This window comes from Hyaloscypha bicolor (assembly GCF_002865645.1).
Source record: "Hyaloscypha bicolor E unplaced genomic scaffold K444scaffold_189, whole genome shotgun sequence".
Lineage (NCBI taxonomy): Eukaryota > Fungi > Ascomycota > Leotiomycetes > Helotiales > Hyaloscyphaceae > Hyaloscypha > Hyaloscypha bicolor.
Genome location: NW_020194691.1, coordinates 649,131 through 666,336, shown reverse-complemented (window position 1 = coordinate 666,336; position 17,206 = coordinate 649,131). Strand labels below are relative to the sequence as shown.

Sequence of the window (17,206 nt, the reverse complement as noted above, 5' to 3'; positions counted from 1 at the left end):
GTCTGGGAGGAGTTCCCCTTGCTCCAAATTGAGCGTGAGCAAGAAATCAATGTAAGCCGAAGGATAGCCCTTCTCTGTTAGTAGAAACTGCATGGTGGCTCTGAAGAATACTTGGAAGCTGGGGAAGGTGGTGGTCGTGGTTGAATTGTTAAAGGTTGCAGACTGCTCTGAGAAACAGGATATTTCGATCAAGGCGACTAATATGACGGCCGTTGTAGACTAACTTCATCTGGTAATAATCGATACCCGGAAGTAAGAAGCTGATGTTTTCGGCTACAATAGCTATATTTCTCCCCTGTAAAATTGCACTTGAATCTGTCCTGGAGGAATGATAGAGAGGCCTCAAAGCCTTCGACATGGTGTACGCAGAATATTCATCCAAGTCTTGTCATGGCAATCCACTACCCAAGAAGGCTCCTGCTCAGCCACACCTGACTTTCTCGACACAAATGTTATGGGAGCAAGGGACTCATTATTCCTGATTATAGCTCGCGTCGCTTCGAGGAAAGCCTGCTGAGGTGGCTTGGGTTAGTCGATTTCAAGGCCAGAGAGTGTCTCGGAAAATAGGCCATTCAATCCGTACATTTTGTCGCATTGGTTAGACGACAATATACGGACCAGTTGCAGGAAACTGCCCCACAGGGTATGCTACTTCTCATGGATACGTTGGAAGCATTTGAACTAAAGATACGTCTTAAATGTTGCCGCCGAAGTATCTTGATCCACTTCGTAAAGTTCGGGATAAACTTGAAGCAGGTAAAGAGATGACGTTGATTTGGAGTCCCCGCAATATGCAAATGGTTTGGACCCGGCGAACTCCCGAAGTGTCCGAAAGCTACTTAGCTGTCCCGACCACCAGGTCATAGCCAGATTGCAACACGAGCAGCTCTTTAATATACTTCAGCCAGCGTCGTGGCTTGATTACTGCGCTCATTGACTGTCCTTTGATCAATGCAAATGGCATCAACACATAGACAACGAGGTCCGGCCATCAACGACGAGAAAGACACCAAAACCCGCGCTGCGACCCCAGATCACGCAAAGGAAACCCGGGAGATTATGAAATGCGCTCAGGGACAAAACGCAATTAATCACGGTCGGGGAGGATATACTTTTGATTGGGATGCAAGGGCAGAGGGATACGAAGGGGTACAATTGTGCAAATCATGCCTCAATCCCACAGGAATTTAAAAAGAGTCACCGAGCCATTTTTACATCACATCACAACTTTATTTAGTTGCAGCTCCAAGGAAACCAAATTCTGATTCGCCCTTTCAGTACTCTGCTTTCAGCGCGTGGTAAGGCGGACGGTGTGGTCATGTGGGTTGGGAAGGGTCGGGTCCGTCTACCGGGACATGTACTGGAATTTTAGCCCCGTCGACGAGGTCAACACATGTGACATGTCCCAAAGGGCCGACAGCACTGCAATTTTAGCGCCTTCGCAGGGAGAAGCATTGTTCAGATTGTTCAGACCAATCAACAATTTCTGTTGCGGGATTAACCACCGGCACTGCAATTTTAGCGTCGACGAGGGGGATATGGGCCCTGGACGAATTGAAAAAATCCCTCAATTGCTGTACTGCAATTGTAGCCCTTGCGAAGCCGTTGAATCAGCCTTATCCATAGGGCTGACAAGCACTGCAGTTTTAGTGCCTTCGCTGGGAGAGGCAGTGTTCCCACACCAGTCACAGCTCCCCCACAGCACTGCAATTTTAGCGTCGTCGAGGGGAATAATCCCTGAACGTGGCGAGAAGCGGTGCAGGCAGCACTGCAATTTTAGCCCCTACGAAGCCGTTGAAGAACACACTTGCTAGCCAATCAGCATTTTGTGGGCAACTTCGGAGTGCAGAAAGACAAAATTGGAATTGTACAGTGCTGTGCCAAATGGATCAATGGAGAATTTCTAACGGTACGTTACAACACCTCTCCCTAAATATGATGATGTTCAGCAGCAAAGCATTGCACTTGTAATCGGAGCTCAAGAGGCACAAAACTGATGCTTTTTGTTGATTATGAGTTGATGTTGTACGCAGGCTTTTCTGCACCAAACACTATCATCACCACCCATCTAAGTCCCATTTCCAAACCCGTCTATCTACCCATCCATCTAATCTCAATTCCCCAACCATGCACCCGCTAAACCCCACAGAATCCCACCCATATATACACGCTCCCCTCCTTTCAGACTCAGTGTCTCCTGACCTGCTCGGTAACAGCCCGTCTAGGTGCACCCATAACATCAGCAATAGGCAGCTCCCCCCTCTCCCTCGCACTGTCCCTGCTCACAGCCTGTGGACTCACAATTCCCGTCCGCGGATCAATCCTCGCACTTGAACCCCTCTCCCCACTCGTCGCTCTCCTCGCACCAGCACCACTCCTACCCACAACATACTTCCTCGCCTCGTCAACACTGCCCTTCGTCTCCTCGCCCCAGCTCGCGGAGTTCGCTCCCGACGCTTCAGGTATATCAGGTAGGTCCTCAACACCAAGCTCCCTCGTGCCAGCTTCCAAATCCGTCAAACTGGTCCCTTCCTCCGCACTCCCTAGTTTGGACCTCCCTCTACTCCGGCCGAAAAAGCGATTCCGGTGTGTTTTCTGGCTGGAAGTGTTACTCGGCACCTTCCCTATACCGCTCTCCTTGCTGTTGCTATTCGCGAGACTACCTCCGTCTTCACTGGCTCTGTCGCGGCTCAGGCGGCCTGGAGAAGGAGACGTAGTGGTGATTTGAGGAGGAAGCTTGGGTTGGCGATCTTCGTAGACGTCGCCGAAATCAGCACCAGATGAGATGGCGTCCGACATGCCGAGGGAGAAATCGACGCGTTTCCCCATTGCGGAGATAGATTCACCTCGTTGACGAAGGGAGGAGGAGCCGCGGTTTCTGAGGATGGAGGGTTGGGTGCGAAGCGGTTGGCTGGCGCTGCCTTCGGGGGCCACGATAGGTGGTTCGCGGGCGAGAGAGCCGGAGCGGGGTCCTGGACCGGGGGAGGAATGGTCGTTTGTGCTGGATGGTTGGCCGTTGGGATAAGCGTTGTGCAAGAAAACAGGGAATTCCTCTGATTGTCCGGCAAGACGTTGTCTTGGACCCTCGATACCAAGTTCATTCATCGTCACCATCATCGCGCAAATGAACTTGTTTCGTCTCTGCAAGCGAAGGAGTTCGTTCTGCCAGTTCGACTTGTAGAAGAAGACGACGTTGAGGGTGATAGAGTAGGCTTCGTAGATGGTGGTTAGTTCAGTGAGAATGTTCTTCTGGTATTCTCTGTTCTCGGAGCCAACGAATTCGAGGAGGCGGTGACGCAGCTCGTCGATTTGGTCGAGCGTTGTACCGAACTTGACAGTGACGGGGACGGCTTCCGCGAGGCCGCCAGAGCGGCGTTGGTTGAGGATGAAGAGGGTGTTAAGGTAGGTGTTTGGAGCTTGGACTACGTGTCCTTCCATCTTCTTGAATTCCGTATACAGCAGGGAGATTTCCTTGACGAAGTAATCGTCACCTTTCATCTGAGATCCTGTGTTCCCATATATGGTAACTCGATCACCAACATCGAAAGGATGCTTGACGAATACGAAGATGCAAGATTGGAGGAATTCTTGCGCCGTTGCCGAGAAGAGCCAAGAGAGAGCCAAGACTGTGGAGCCCGCAGATGTAAGAACGCCTGAAGCAGATGTCGAGATCAACGAGATGAGAACCAAGATTGTGATGACCGCCACAATGAACAAGAAAACGGAGTCCAACTTCGATACCACAGAGTCGAGATCCTTCAGAGATGCAGTAATGGCTTTACGTTCGCGTCCGATCTCCACACAGACGGCTTCCAGCTCCTCCATGGAAATATCACCATTTAAATCCTTGTCGAACATAGTAAAGGCAGCATCTGCTTCGTCGTCATTGTCAAATGCAGGTCTAAGGTCGTCCGCCAAGACGGTCTCAGAATCTTCATGGGCAAAAGTGCGGTATAACCTGCGGGCGAGGACTTGAGAGCCATTTGTTGAATTCAACAATTGGAGAATGCTACATCATATTAGCAAGATGGAGAACAATGGACAAGGGGACCTACACTTGATGTGGATGTGTGCTGGTCTTCACATCCTGACCAGTGAAATCTCCAGCAACCTTCCCAGCAACATCACCGACCTTGTTGAACACATGCCGAGCATTCCTCTGTGCCTTATTGACGTATGCCATTGGCGTCCTCGCCCCCGAAGCAGGCCCACTGGGCTGAGGCTCAAACTCCGAATCCTCCATCTGAATCTTCTCTTTCGAGTAGATGTACAATTTCACTAAACTCGAGATCTGGAACTTATTGACCTCAATCCGGTCCGCATAAGTTCGAAGATGAAAGCTGATGGCGATAAGCTGAATGATGATCTTCTCGAAGAAGTTCAAGCATGCGCCGACAAAGATCGAGACGATGATCTTGTTCACCGTGAGTTCCCAACTCCGGGTAGTTGTGTCGCCATCTAGATGATGGTTCTTCATTGTTGGGAGGAAGGAGACTTCAATAGCGAGCCACCAGAAGAACAATGTTGCTGGTACTTCGAGGGCCTTGCCGAGATCTCTCCATTTCTTGCTGTTGTTGGTAAAGAGACTGGATATTAAGCCCATGGGCCAGGGAATAGACTTCGCCAAAAGCTAGATACGTTAGCAATTGCTTGAAGGGAGGATGGAGTTAACATACCCTCCCAGCCCAGAGCGTCAACCAAACAAGCTCCAGCCAAATTCCAAACCAAAGCAGCTCCACACCACCAACCGTGGTCTGTGGGAACAGCCAGATACCAAACAAAACCGGAACAAGCAGCAACAGCGTCAGAGGCGTAATATACACAAACCACCTCACCAAAAAACTCGATTGATGCACCTTCTTAAAGAACTTTGCCAATTTCGTCGTCGGGTTCGCTGGTGGTTGGTATATTTTTGTTTTCTCATGGATCGGTGTGGTCCCAACGTCAAAGTCATCCTCGGGCTCAACGTTGTTCCTCGACCTCGACCTAGCCATCATAGATCTTGATCTACCCATTGTGCTTTCTTGATTTGACCTCTCGGCGTTCGAGACCACCCGCTCGGCGCGCAACATCTCCAAATCATCGTCAAGTCGACGAGACTGCTCTCGTTGGGCGGCTGGAGACATTGGTGCTCTGCTGTCCTTCTCAATGTAGTCTTGTCCTTGTGCAAAGCTGGGGTATATCCGCAGGTGGCTGTGATCTGTGACATCGTCCAGTCCTTCTCCTTGTAGAGTTCCATCTTCGTCGGAGGAACGGCGGCCGTGTTGGGGAGGATTCGCAGGAGGGTCGGCTTCGAAGGCGGGGAAGGAGTATTGGTCTTTCTCGTGGATGGGCGTCGACATATCAGGGGGGGTTTGTTTCGAGGGAGGAGTTGAGGTGGGCAGCTCGAGCTCTGATATCACTGACGACGCGTGTCTGCAGACGTCGATGGTATCAAACGATTGTGGGCTGCAGACAATCCAATTGTCTCTGGATTGCAACGGCAGATGCAAGAATCGTGTAGAGAAGCTTCAAATCAACGCGGCTAAAATGATAAGAAGCCCGTGAAAGTGATAGGGGATGAAGGAAGCGAATGTGATGTCTGTTCAGACGACAATGGGCACGATATCGTCAAGTTGCTGAATTGTAGTAGAGTGCAATGAAGCAAGCTGCTCGCCAGCCGGCAACATGTCTATCATTCTCTAGATGGCGGCTCGCAAGTCTCTTCTCGACGGCGCGACTCCCATGTGGTCGGGCACGTCAGGGACCGGCCCTGGCGCCCCCTTCCCAACGGACTCGAACACGAATCGAGCGATGCTAAGCTAAGCGGGCCTGGCAGTAGCTGCGCCGGATCAGGGAGAGGTCGGACTGTACGGAGTATCTGCTGCAATTGGTTGGGATGCTGGAGCTCTGGTGGAAAAGTTGCGGGGTGGGACCTGCCAAGCGCGCTTCATTTTCGTCTGCAGCCAATGTTTTGGTGGCGACGTCATTGCTGAAATCTGCCGATGCGCCGAAGCGAGCCGTGCCGATTTGTGAAAAATTTGTGAGAATTATGCAGCTCTGCTTCGAGAAGAGATTTTCAGGGCAGATTTTCTCTACCAGAGTACCTGCTACTCCTCGCTTTCCTTCGAGAAGTAATCCAAAACTACGGCAAAAAGTGGTTATCCCTTCGGTAGCTTAACCTTAATTGCACCGTAGCGTTTCAATGTTCTCTCTTGTTGCCTCCCTAAAAATAACACGCCTTATCAGCAAACGCCCCTGAATCTTCGGCAAACCCTGCTCTGCCCGACAGCAGCGGCGGCCAAACGCCAATCGGCCGAACGCCAATCGCTCCAACCTCCGGTGGATCTCGCGCAACAAGAGTCTGCCCTGTTTCTTCCGGGCCCACGGTCGCTCGAGAGCGGGTGTTCGCTGTGGATGGTCAGTGACGCGTGGGGGATCGCTGGGAGGAGTGGGTATACTTGTGGGTACCCCTTTTCTGAGGTGAGGTGAGGTGTGGAATCTTGATCGAGGATCAGATCGCGATGCGCGAGCTGTGCATGTGAAAAGGGCGGAAGACTTCCAAGTTCCGAGCACTCCGTATTGGCAGCTTGGAATTCCATCAGAAGAACTGGAAAAGCTTCCACGTGAGAGTGGGGTTTTTTGCGCAGGATGTAGTTTTGACTCGTCTCTTCGTGTTTTGTGTTCTTCGTGTTTTGTGTTCTTCGGTTCTGCATCTCTATTCGTTGGCCTTGCATCGCTACTTGGGTTGCGTTGCATGTCCGCCGTCTGGACATCTTATTGCATGGCCATTTAGACGAACAACTTGGGAAAGGGGAGGATCATTCCTCTACTCCCACAACCCCTCCGTTTCCCTCTTCCCAAGTCAAATCCTTCACGCCCCTTCCACCCCTCGCCCTCCTCCGCTACAGCTTCCCAACCGTCCACACCCACGTCTCCCTCCCGCTCCACACCCCCTCTAAGTTCAGCCTCACGAAAACAAAATCACGCCACACTGCTTACCTCAATTCTCTCCTCCTTACTCACCATCTCTGCGAATTGCCAGATCTCGACGAACCCTCGGGTGAAGAAGAGATCAAGGCGTCAGATGAGTAACCTTAATCAAGAGAGATCTTCGCTTCTCTCCTTCGTACATCCTGTTCCGAGCCAAGCTCGCTTTCCAGCACCGACGTGATATCGGGAAATACAAGGTCCACCGCTTGCAAAGCTAAGCCTCTCGATCTTGAACAAGTGTGTAGCGGAGGCGGGATCTTGCAGGAAGAGGCGAGGCCATCCACTACAAAGAAACCACTACTCAGCCAGTTCGGATTAAAGCGATGGACAGAGGGAGAATTACTTTCATCTCTCGCACTCAACATCCACGATCCTTACCTGGTCCAGTGTATTGGAGTGCTGCAAGCCAGATCTAATCTAGTATCTCATTTGGCAGTCGTAGTTTCCCTACTTCCTGCTCCCGTAACTCGGAGGCTGGCTCAGGGAAAGCCGTTCTATTTCCTTCTCCATTCTTATAAGGGTCTGCTCTTCGTTATCAGGGCCCGCAATGGAGTGGGTGATAATGGGGAGATTTTGAGGTTGGCAGTCGACACTATTGCCTTGTCTTAGCCACAAGCCCTCCCCGTCTTACAGGACAAGACAGGGGTTCACTACCCCGCCTCCTTTCTTTCCTTTCTTTCCTTTCTTTCCTTCCTTTTTTCTAATGCAAGCTTGCAGAAGAATTCATATAATCCCAACTTCATGTTTTCTTACATCGCTGACTTCGAGCTATGCTCCTTCACACTTACCAAACTTCTCCTTTGTTTCAAGAGAAGAAATTTCGAAAGCTTCTCAGCCCTAGGGAAAGCGGTAAGGTGCGAAAATGGGGAGCACTGAGCGGTAAGACGTAAGAACCATTTCAACGCCCAGACCAAGGCTAATTCCGCATGTACGTGTTAGCAGCTTGTGGATGATATCTCTTTTAGGGAATCAAGATTATGCTTTCATTGGATGACGAATTTCTGCTGAGAGGAAGGAAGTGATACAAATCAGTAATGCGACAACCGAATGCGCCGTATACGTATTTGCAAAAATACACCGTGCTTGCCCCACTCTTTTCTTCAACGACGTAGGAATAGGCACGGCTATGAAGGTATCGACACAACATTCTTTCCAGACTTCTGGGTAAGTAGTATGGGAATTAACACGCCCGGGGTTCACTTGACATGCCCTGTTCATACAGTGAAAGTGCAGTTGTGTTGAGCGAGCGGAGTAGCAGCGTTTGGTAATGACGAGGAGATTCTCGGAGCTGATGGATTACAAGAAGAGAAATATCGAGAACTTTGAGAGAGATTTTAAGAGGTGATGAGATGTTTTATAGACTGCGGAGGATATGGGCTGAAATGGCGCATAGCGGCGGTGATCATGAAAAAGTGAATTGTTGCCGAAGTTGACGATTGCGAGAGAAAGAGGCCAGAGGCTTAGAGGGCGATTTGTGCGGTGACGAAGAAGCCCAGATATTGATGAGGCGGGAAGGAGTTCGCTGTGAGGCTCCGATCTTGCAGGTGGTGGTCGCACCTTCCTCGTGTAACCTTGGCCTCGCAAGGCTGGCTTTGTTTCCCCAACCTTTTCTTTCCCCATCACTATCACCACTACCTTTACTTCGACCATCCTTCCCTCCCCAGCGTGTCGTGGGATCCTTGACGGTCTCTCGCAGGCTCTCCATTCTGTCCTTCTTTCATCCACGTGCGACGCACGTTCTGCAGCATCGAGGACTCTGGCTTGTTGACTTCAACCTTCCACGGGTTCCAACGTGACACTTCGAGATGGCTACTACTCCAAACCAAGCATCTGGAAGCACTGGAAATCAAGTCCCGCCACAGCAAGCATCCAAGGAGACCTCTGCAATGCCTTCAGCAAAGAAAGCGGAGATCGACGAGGCAGATTCTGACTCTGACGGACCTCCACCGTCCCCGATGCGTCCGTATTCGTACGAGAAGAAGAAGAAACCTATGCCATCGCTTCGAAAGCAAGCAGAGAAAGTTGTTCTCAAGCAACTCACCAAAACTCTTGAAGGAAATTCTGCACTGGCTCGGTATTGTTGCGGAGGTCGTGTCTTGACCACCCTCTCCGGCGAGTCTAGCACAGCCGCGAAGGATATGACAGTTCCGGTATCTCCCCCAATCATTCTTCGCTGGGATGATCCCACGGACAATGATACGCCGAGAAGAATCCGGTTGCCAATCGCTGTTGGAACCACCAAAGGAAATCCGGTCGCGTTCTCTGTCATTGACAACTCAAGGTTGATCAAAGCATGCAGCCCTAGTGGCGTTCTTCCCGAAAGCCAGTTCTCAACCAACCTTGATCCACACTATCTGGGAATTCTCGATGTCGTCGCCCAAACCATCCTGCCCGGCTTCGAAACCGATCTTCTCCAAGGACGACCAGAGCATCGAGGTGTTTCGGCCCAACTTACACATCTGCAGGTAAGTACTGAGCACTCCTCGTGCCCTTTTCGTAATAGATAGATTATTGTTTATGCTGAGTTGCGGCAGATACACTCAGGTCCGTCAACCAGTGTCAAAATGTTCTTGCCACCCATTCCAGCGAACAACTATCTTGGCATTCTTCTGGTTTGTCTCCCGAACATGCATCAAGGTAAAGTTCTCTTCTTAGCTAATCGTTGTCGACCCATAACTTACTGTCAAATGGACAGGAGGGCAACTCGAAGTATCCAACGAAGGGCATTCGACTATTTTCGACTGGAGCGGTGCTAAGCCCACCGATATCAAATGGGCCGCGTTTGTAGGAGATTGCCAGCACAAGATGCATCCAATACAGAGAGGCAACCAAATCATGCTTGTATATAATTTACGCGTCACGGAGAGAGTTGGAAGCGTTATGCAAAATCCAGTGCTTGCGGATGCGACTCAGTTCCCCCTATACGACGGTGTAAGAAGTATTCTAGAGCATCCTGGCTTCATGAAAGAAGGTATGTTCTGGCCATTACACAAATGATAACTCAGCTGACTGTGCATCTAGGGGGTATGATTGGCTTTTATTGTCGCTATCCCTATTCTCACACTGCAGCGAACGCAGCCAAAGCGATGCCATATGCACTTATTGGTGTCGATCTGGTTGTCCACAATGTTTTCCGCTCTCTTGGCCTCGAGGTAAAGGTTCGACCGCTTCTTGATCAATCAGAACTATATGATATGGATGAATTCGAATACGAATTTGACAGGGACTGCTATGGAGACGAGCCTTGGGAGTTTCCGGAGTATTTGCCTAATCAATGCCGTTGCGGTTGCGAGAGTCCCTATAGTTGCAGCGGTGGCTGTTCCCCATATTACCCAGACTTCCCGCCATTCGAGGAATGGAAAGCGAGGAAGCAGCAAGGAGATCTGATTGGCACAGAATTCCGGGAACTGCAGTTTTGTCGGACTGGCGAAGATGCGCTCTTTCGTCGCGAGGAGAAGGAATCCGTGAGTACCCTTAGCTTACCGACCTCCTCAAAATTCCCTTTTACTAATATCATTCGCTCAAAGGAGCTACAGGAAACCTGGGAATGGAAGAAATACCGTAATATACAGTGGCTGAATACACCGGAGGAGCGGGAGAAGGGTAGTCCATGGGAACTCGCGCTCCATAACATTCCTTACACCGACGATGAAACGTACATTGAGAGGTTCTACTCTTACGTAGTACTCTTGATCCGTGTCCCGAAGATGGCGAAGAGGGATCTCACAGTTAATGCATAACATGGGAACGAGTTCTTGTAGAAGACAAGGGGACGTGATATGCCGCTGCTATTGATGCATTTTGCTGGGCTGACATATGCGCACACGAGGTGGAGAAGCATGTACCATCGAAATAACTACCTTACCCGTCGCTTGAAAAATAATACCAATGAATATATCATAACTGTTTCCACTAGTATTAACTTTCAACTTGAATTCGACAGTGTCATTGCCAATGAGCTTGTTGGACGAGAGTCGGCCACCCCAATGAAACCTCGGGGCGAAGCAAGAAAATAACTCATAACATTGCTGCAGCTAGGGAAGCCACGAAAGGTCAAATCTTTCCCGGGATTGTAACGCAGAAGAAGATACTTTCGTCTACAATGTGGACATGACCAAAATTGTAGGAAAACGCCTCGCTTAACACAGTGTTCGGCATTAGGTTGGACCTATGAAACTCAACCTCTGCCTTGACACACAAATTTCCACGGAAGCCTGCTTTCGCACCTTCTTTCCTTTCACCTCTCCTAAATTCGAAAAGAGAAATACTGCTTATTTTGCTCGCAACCTTCTTCCTTTGTCGCTTACCTGAATCAACTTCGACAGTGTCACGGCCTGGACAAGCTGTGGAAGTGGAATGTGGTGTGTTTTGGTATAAATATGTATGAATGATGGTGCCCTAAGGGCGGTGAAGAAGCTATATATATGCCTGTGCGCAGCACGTGACAGACAGCTTGACTCCCTTCAAAAAGTGAACCCACTTCTGACCCACACGAGTTCCTCCTAATCCCCCTTCCTTCCCGTTTGATCACCCATATCAACTTCGAATATTGAGCGCTGGCGAACCCTTCCATCGCCAAGGGCAATTCAAAAGCAAAACTTCGGACGCCGGCGAGATGGAGGTCGACTCGGATTCAGAGTCCACGCCCTCCCGCTCAACAAGACCTATGAGAACCCTCCTCTAGCAAGCTGAGGCCGCAATTCTAAAATAACTTGGAGACGCCATTGGTGAGCATGAATTAACCTCGCGATATTGCTGCGGAGGTACTATATCACCTTCATTGAATGCCACAGTTCCAGGAGAATTGTTGAACTAGCTAGCTTGGCTAGCATCCATTCCTTCCACTCCAGGTTCAATCACTAATTCAGTTCGTCCGATTATTGGGTATTACTTACGTACGAGCACACCAATCGTTTATTAGTATCGCCATTCGATTACGTTCCGTAAACGTACGTTCAGGAATCAGATTGGTAAATCGTTCCCACCACCAAGTAAGTGCGGGGTAAATCACATGGTGGGCTGGAAATCAGGAATATAGCTAGGGAACCCATTCCCTCTGTTTTTTATGGAATCACTCTCCTGTATCTAGTCAAAACTAGTCATTCTACAGATTGTCAATCTCCAATATATCGATTTTCCACAGATAAATCGATCCCAGTTCTATAAGAATCTCTCCAAGAGCTTGCATCTGCTGCTTATTCCAATTACTCCACGGTCAATCAATTCACGCTGCGTTTCGACGACTCTTTCATGGAGGGCATTTCGAGACGGGTCACCTTTCCCATGCGCGCGTAATATGTCGGTGTCAATAAGCTGGATCACCTTCTCAAAGCTACCCAGAACTCGGCATGTGGCAAATTCGGCATCCTTTCGACCAATCAGTTCTCTATTGACTTCGATCCCCATAGGAGCGGTTTGTTGGATGAGGCTGCGCAAGTTTTGCTGCCTGGCTTTGAGTGCGAGATGTTGAAGTGCAGACCGGAACATCGCGGCGTTAGAGCATCAGCTCCAATTCTCTTAGTAAGATTGGTACCTATTTCCAGGAAACATACTGACAGAGAATGCCTATAGGTTGTACCTGAGTCCACTGACAAGGTCAACATTCCTTTCGGTTACCACCCGAAAACACCAAATTCACTTGGCAAACTGCTAATCTGTCTCCCACGGACCCACCAAGGTAAGTGGGCTTGCTTGAAGTAACGGTTCTCTTCTGGTTATATCCAAAGGTGGAAAATGGGAAATCATCGAGAGGCATACAGAAGCTTCAACCACATTCGAATGTACCAGTTCGAACTTGAACCATATACAATGGGCCGCTTGTTTTGGATCTTGCCAGTATTCCATTTATACAGTGCAAGGTAGTCACCAACTTATCTTTTTGTACAACTTGGAGGTCTCGGAACGGGTTGGATGCCTTCTTCGCAGGCCTGAGCCTGGACAAGGCTTGCTCGCCATGCCATCGTGCTTTCCTCTTTACGCTAGCATCAAGCACATGTTGCAGAATCCTGGCTTCATGAAAGAGGGTACGTCTCACTTATTCGTCCCACGTTCATTTCTCCAATGCTAAGATTATACATAGGGGGGAAACTAGGCTTCTACTGTCGATATCCATACTTGCACACAAAACCCAAAACCCAAAACCTCATGCCTTACGAACTAAAAGGCATCGATATAATATTGTCTATAGCCTCTTTCGCTCTCGTGGTCTTAAAGCGATAGCAGGGCCTCTGCTCAATTGTCCTGCAATGAAAAAAAGACTTGAACACATGGATGAGCACGAATATGAGCTCCAGAGGGATGACTATGACGAGGATCCAATCGAAAACATTCGTCTGGCAGGTTTTCCCCGGCCAATAGAAATGGAGATATTATTGGAGTTTAAGCACGAAGGCCACCTCCAAGATTTCCCTGGTTTTGAATGGTGGAAGGAGAGGAGGGACAATGCTAGTAGAGTAGGCGTGAAGTTCCATCCACTCAGATTTTGCGAGACCAGCCCGGAGTCCACGAACGGAATGGAACGAATGGCAACGGTATGCAAACCTCAAACTTCATTTCCTATCTCCTGTCATTCTAGATCTGTCTACCCAATTTCTTCTCTAGGAGTTAGGAGAAACTTGCATCTGGGATAAGGTCCACGACGTCAAGTGGGTGAACACGCCGGTTAAAGGAACTGGGGAGCTGGCGCTCATAAACTTACCGGAAATCGATCGAGAAACCTTGGGAGAGTCTAACGACAAAGAACGGGAAATAGAAAGGCATAATTCTCATGTGGTTATGATCGTGTGGGTCCCAGAATTCCGTAAGAGAAATCTTACGGGAGCATAATCTGAAGGGAGATGCGAACTGGGAGGAGCAGCTTTCTTGGACGGTTCTTCTTTGCTCCGAAATGTGTGGAACAATGAATCACAACACGCCTGGTTGACTAGCAGCTAGGGATCCTCAAGAACTCAGTGCCTTTCGTTGTTGCCGCCTTGATTTACGTAGAATATTCGAGGCGATCGGTTCTTGTAGCAGTAGTTTCGGGATTTAGCGACACAGCCTATATTTCGGGTAATCTCCAGGCTCTTCCTCCAATTCAGCGCATGCGCGCTAAAATTTTGCTTGCCATTTCATTGGCCCTCTCCGTTTGCCTCGCTTAATTTTCGATAACTCACCGAACAAAGAGCTTCAAACATCATTCTTCCTTATCTTCTAGGGAACTCTTCTTCGCCTCTGATCAACCTGCAACAGTGTGAGATAATGCTTGATCATCTCTGATTCCATTGCCGAAGTCCATCAGCAGGCCAGAATCCATGATGGACAACCAAGAGAGCTCGACGCCGAGTGAGGCCGGCGAGGCTGCCCTGACTACACCTTTGGCTGGCCCCAGCTCGCAAGATGCAGCGGCCGCAGCGCCGCCAGGGGCTGAGAATGAAGAGAACGAGGATGGTGGCGAGAATGAAGGAAGCGAATGGGACGACGAAGAAGATGATGACGATGAGGATGTGAGTGAAGACGAGGAAGATGACGAGGAAGACGAGGAAGATGACGATGAAGACGAGGAAAGTACTTGTGGCCATGAAAAACGACAGAAACGCAAGAAACCCATGCCCTCCCTCCTTGCATTGGCTGAGAGAGGAATTCTGAAGCTACTCACGAAAGCCGTCGATGGCCAGCGAGTGACAGCTCGGTACTGCTGCGGTGGTCGCGTCCGAAGCCTGCCCCCTACAACACTCCCATTTCAAGACGAGAAGCCACGAAAGGTCCCGAGATTAACCATGCGCTGGGATGATGCCGAAGATAGACGAGGGAGGAAGATTCACTTCCCGCATAACGACTCGCCTTCAGGCTCAAGAACCAAATTAGATACCCAAATCGAGACGCTGGCTGATCGGTGTGGAGTTACTGGCTTATTGGATGACTCCCGGTTTTCGATCAACTTCGATCCACATTTCTATGGGATCATTGATGTGATCACACAAGTTTTGTTGCCTGGATTTGAGTCGGAGATATTGAAGGGTGTGCCTGAGTGTCGTGGCATTAGGGCAAAGCTTTCGAATCTCCAGGTAAGTATTCATTCATTCTCGAAACGGTCTCGGTGATGCTGATCAGAGAAGGTTCGCTCGGCAGGAGGAACGGCTTATCGGCCTCTCCCTGCCCATCGATCATCCCAATACTTTGGCAAGCTCATAGTATGCCTGCCGTATCCTCATAAAGGTTTGCTTCAACCCCGACCGATCCTTTTCCTCCCTACTGACTCAAGCAGGTGGGCAATGGGAAATTTCAAATGATGGCCACTCATCCACAATCGACTTCAGCCACTCAGACGACAACACTACACTCCATTGGGCAGCATTTGTAGGCGATTGTACCCACGAATGTCAGCCTGTTGAGGAAGGTCACCAACTTGTGTTGATATATAACCTTTTTCTCTGCCAGCGGATTGGGGAGGTTCTCCGCGATAATTCAACTGCGGACCCTACGCTCTTTCCACTCTACACAGGTGTCAAAGAGATGCTGGAGCATCCTGGTTTCATGAAAAAGGGTGAGTTTATCTTCCAAATTCTGCATGCTCCTAATATTGACGGGTATGATTTCAGGAGGCGTGCTCGGCTTCTACTGCCAGTACCCTTACCCTCACGTGTCTTCCAACACAGCCAAACAACTTCCGTCCACCCTCCAAGGCGTCGACATGGTTGTTTATAGCGTCTTCAAATCTCTCGGCTTGAGCACCGAAATTCTACCCCTCCTCGACCTCTCCCCACTCGACGAAATGGACGAGACAGAATACGAACGCGAAGAAGAGTGCTACCACAGCGACCCGTGGTCTTACGTAGACGACTACGACTTCGGCGACGACTTCCCAGAGTGCGAGTCCTGCTACCCCGACTTCCCGACTTTTGAAGAGTGGAAGGCAAAAAGACCAAGAATTGACAGGGTTGGGACGAAACTCCACAGTCTGAGGTTCTCGGAGTCGAGCGAAGATGCGGAGTATATTCGTGAGGTGAAGGAGGAGGTGAGTCCACCCTCGTAAAGTAACGGTAATCGCTCATGGGTACAATTGCTAATGGTAGAGATAGGTCCTTGAAGATAGTTGGCCCTGGAAGGAACTCTTCGATGTCAAGTGGCTGAATGAGAAGCCTTCCAAAGGCACCGGGGAACTGGCACTCGTCAATACATTTTCTGGTTATGGCGAGGGGACGGAAAAGTTCTACTCGCATCCTGTGATCTTGATTACGGTGCCGAAGTTGGTGGATAGGGAGCTCGCGGTTGCGAAGTAAGGTGAGATATGGCGTTGCTGGGACCCCTAGATTGTTTTGAGCGCCTTGCAGGGTGGTTGGGTTCGCTTCGTAGTAGGAGTTGGGATGGGTAGAGCGGGTATGACTTGGCGATTTTGCTGGCAATGAGAGCGAGGATTGGGAATATAGTTCAGAGTATCCCTCGCCATGAAAGTTATGATGGCAAAGCGAAGCCTAGAATCGGACGTGAACTTCCCAGCGAGGCGCATGCCTCTTCCCGGTCTTCACCAGAAAGAAAGAAAAAGAGGGGAGGGGGGTGACTCTCGTACTCCACTTCGAGATTTTATTGCACATTGCTTCAATGCTCTAAAATTTCTCGATCATCGGGATTTTCCCCGTCCTCTTCACCTTCCACGAGCCACTTTCTCATTCTTGAAATCAAGAGTGAACGCTGCATGGAGAAGTATTGTTGCACATCGCATCTCGCATTCTTAAAACGTTCACTTCAAATCGACGCTACCGATTTTCTGACTAGAAAGCCTGAGTCTCGACTTATTTCGTTGCACATCGCATTTTTCATAACGAGCTCTTGACCTCAACTGAAACTCATGGACTCATCGATCCTTGTTGTCGGCTTAGAAGTTTCATTTCTCGATCTCTACTCCTGAGGTTATCAGTTCAAAGTGGTTTGTTGCTCAACTCCAATGTTCCAAAGCAGGTTATGCGGACGTTGAGAATATCATTAAGGTCGAGAGTGAATCTTGGGAATGAGGGATAGATTCGTTGGTGCATATCGCGCCAAGTTCCCACTTTCGTTAGGGCTACGAGATTGCTTTCGAAGTGAATTTCAGCTACCAATGTTTGGTGTCTCAAGGTTACCTGAGGATTGGTAGTCTCATAGTCTGGGATGTTACTGACATTGAGATGGCTTCTCTGCAGCATCCTTGTGTGTTAGCGCTCGGCATCCCCCACTCCCCAGTATCGAATAGAAGTATTAATAGATTTTAGAGTTTTAA

General features: G+C 49.5%; 5 protein-coding genes across 5 annotated transcripts; 4 read left to right on the top strand and 1 right to left on the bottom strand.

Moving 5' to 3' along the window:
* Positions 1-2,000: 2,000 nt before the first annotated feature.
* On the bottom strand, positions 2,001-5,490 carry K444DRAFT_282872 (mechanosensitive ion channel-like protein). Its single transcript, XM_024871588.1, has 3 exons — positions 4,677-5,490; positions 4,056-4,630; positions 2,001-4,009 (listed from the first exon to the last, which is right to left on the bottom strand). The coding sequence occupies exons 1-3, from the start codon at positions 5,340-5,342 to the stop codon at positions 2,188-2,190; spliced, it is 3,063 nt and encodes a 1,020-aa protein (XP_024726670.1). The 5' UTR covers positions 5,343-5,490; the 3' UTR covers positions 2,001-2,187.
* A 3,006-nt stretch (positions 5,491-8,496) lies between these two features.
* K444DRAFT_282833 (uncharacterized protein) lies at positions 8,497-10,925 on the top strand. The gene is made up of 5 exons (XM_024871587.1): positions 8,497-9,437; positions 9,507-9,609; positions 9,668-9,943; positions 9,994-10,436; positions 10,500-10,925. The coding sequence occupies exons 1-5, from the start codon at positions 8,778-8,780 to the stop codon at positions 10,710-10,712; spliced, it is 1,695 nt and encodes a 564-aa protein (XP_024726669.1). The 5' UTR covers positions 8,497-8,777; the 3' UTR covers positions 10,713-10,925.
* Positions 10,926-12,287: 1,362 nt separating this feature from the next.
* K444DRAFT_282816 (uncharacterized protein) lies at positions 12,288-13,232 on the top strand. Its single transcript, XM_024871586.1, has 4 exons — positions 12,288-12,492; positions 12,544-12,649; positions 12,699-12,995; positions 13,052-13,232. The coding sequence occupies exons 1-4, from the start codon at positions 12,436-12,438 to the stop codon at positions 13,189-13,191; spliced, it is 600 nt and encodes a 199-aa protein (XP_024726668.1). The 5' UTR covers positions 12,288-12,435; the 3' UTR covers positions 13,192-13,232.
* Positions 12,837-14,073, top strand: K444DRAFT_282768 (uncharacterized protein). The gene is made up of 3 exons (XM_024871584.1): positions 12,837-12,995; positions 13,052-13,502; positions 13,573-14,073. Exons 2-3 carry the CDS (start codon positions 13,218-13,220, stop codon positions 13,795-13,797), a joined length of 510 nt encoding a protein of 169 aa, XP_024726667.1. The 5' UTR covers positions 12,837-12,995; positions 13,052-13,217; the 3' UTR covers positions 13,798-14,073.
* Positions 13,846-16,315, top strand: K444DRAFT_282794 (uncharacterized protein). Its single transcript, XM_024871585.1, has 5 exons — positions 13,846-15,017; positions 15,069-15,168; positions 15,218-15,496; positions 15,552-15,967; positions 16,032-16,315. The coding sequence occupies exons 1-5, from the start codon at positions 14,265-14,267 to the stop codon at positions 16,230-16,232; spliced, it is 1,749 nt and encodes a 582-aa protein (XP_024726666.1). The 5' UTR covers positions 13,846-14,264; the 3' UTR covers positions 16,233-16,315.
* Positions 16,316-17,206: the final 891 nt, after the last annotated feature.

Bases quoted from the DNA above. Each gene is read 5' to 3' on its own strand.
- K444DRAFT_282872 (XM_024871588.1), bottom strand. From the start codon at position 5,342: ATGTCGACGCCCATCCACGAGAAAGACCAATACTCCTTCCCCGCCTTC. The intron at 4,631-4,676 runs GTATGTTAACTC...TAACGTATCTAG, and splicing joins TGACGCTCTGGGCTGGGAGG to CTTTTGGCGAAGTCTATTCC. The intron at 4,010-4,055 runs GTAGGTCCCCTT...AATATGATGTAG, and splicing joins AGCACACATCCACATCAAGT to CATTCTCCAATTGTTGAATT.
- K444DRAFT_282833 (XM_024871587.1), top strand. From the start codon at position 8,778: ATGGCTACTACTCCAAACCAAGCATCTGGAAGCACTGGAAATCAAGTC. The intron at 9,610-9,667 runs GTAAAGTTCTCT...TCAAATGGACAG, and splicing joins TCTCCCGAACATGCATCAAG to GAGGGCAACTCGAAGTATCC. The intron at 9,944-9,993 runs GTATGTTCTGGC...CTGTGCATCTAG, and splicing joins TCCTGGCTTCATGAAAGAAG to GGGGTATGATTGGCTTTTAT.
- K444DRAFT_282816 (XM_024871586.1), top strand. From the start codon at position 12,436: ATGTTGAAGTGCAGACCGGAACATCGCGGCGTTAGAGCATCAGCTCCA. The intron at 12,493-12,543 runs GTAAGATTGGTA...GAATGCCTATAG, and splicing joins CATCAGCTCCAATTCTCTTA to GTTGTACCTGAGTCCACTGA. The intron at 12,996-13,051 runs GTACGTCTCACT...GATTATACATAG, and splicing joins TCCTGGCTTCATGAAAGAGG to GGGGGAAACTAGGCTTCTAC.
- K444DRAFT_282768 (XM_024871584.1), top strand. From the start codon at position 13,218: ATGAAAAAAAGACTTGAACACATGGATGAGCACGAATATGAGCTCCAG. The intron at 13,503-13,572 runs GTATGCAAACCT...TTTCTTCTCTAG, and splicing joins GAATGGAACGAATGGCAACG to GAGTTAGGAGAAACTTGCAT.
- K444DRAFT_282794 (XM_024871585.1), top strand. From the start codon at position 14,265: ATGATGGACAACCAAGAGAGCTCGACGCCGAGTGAGGCCGGCGAGGCT. The intron at 15,018-15,068 runs GTAAGTATTCAT...TGATCAGAGAAG, and splicing joins CAAAGCTTTCGAATCTCCAG to GTTCGCTCGGCAGGAGGAAC. The intron at 15,169-15,217 runs GTTTGCTTCAAC...TGACTCAAGCAG, and splicing joins CCTGCCGTATCCTCATAAAG to GTGGGCAATGGGAAATTTCA.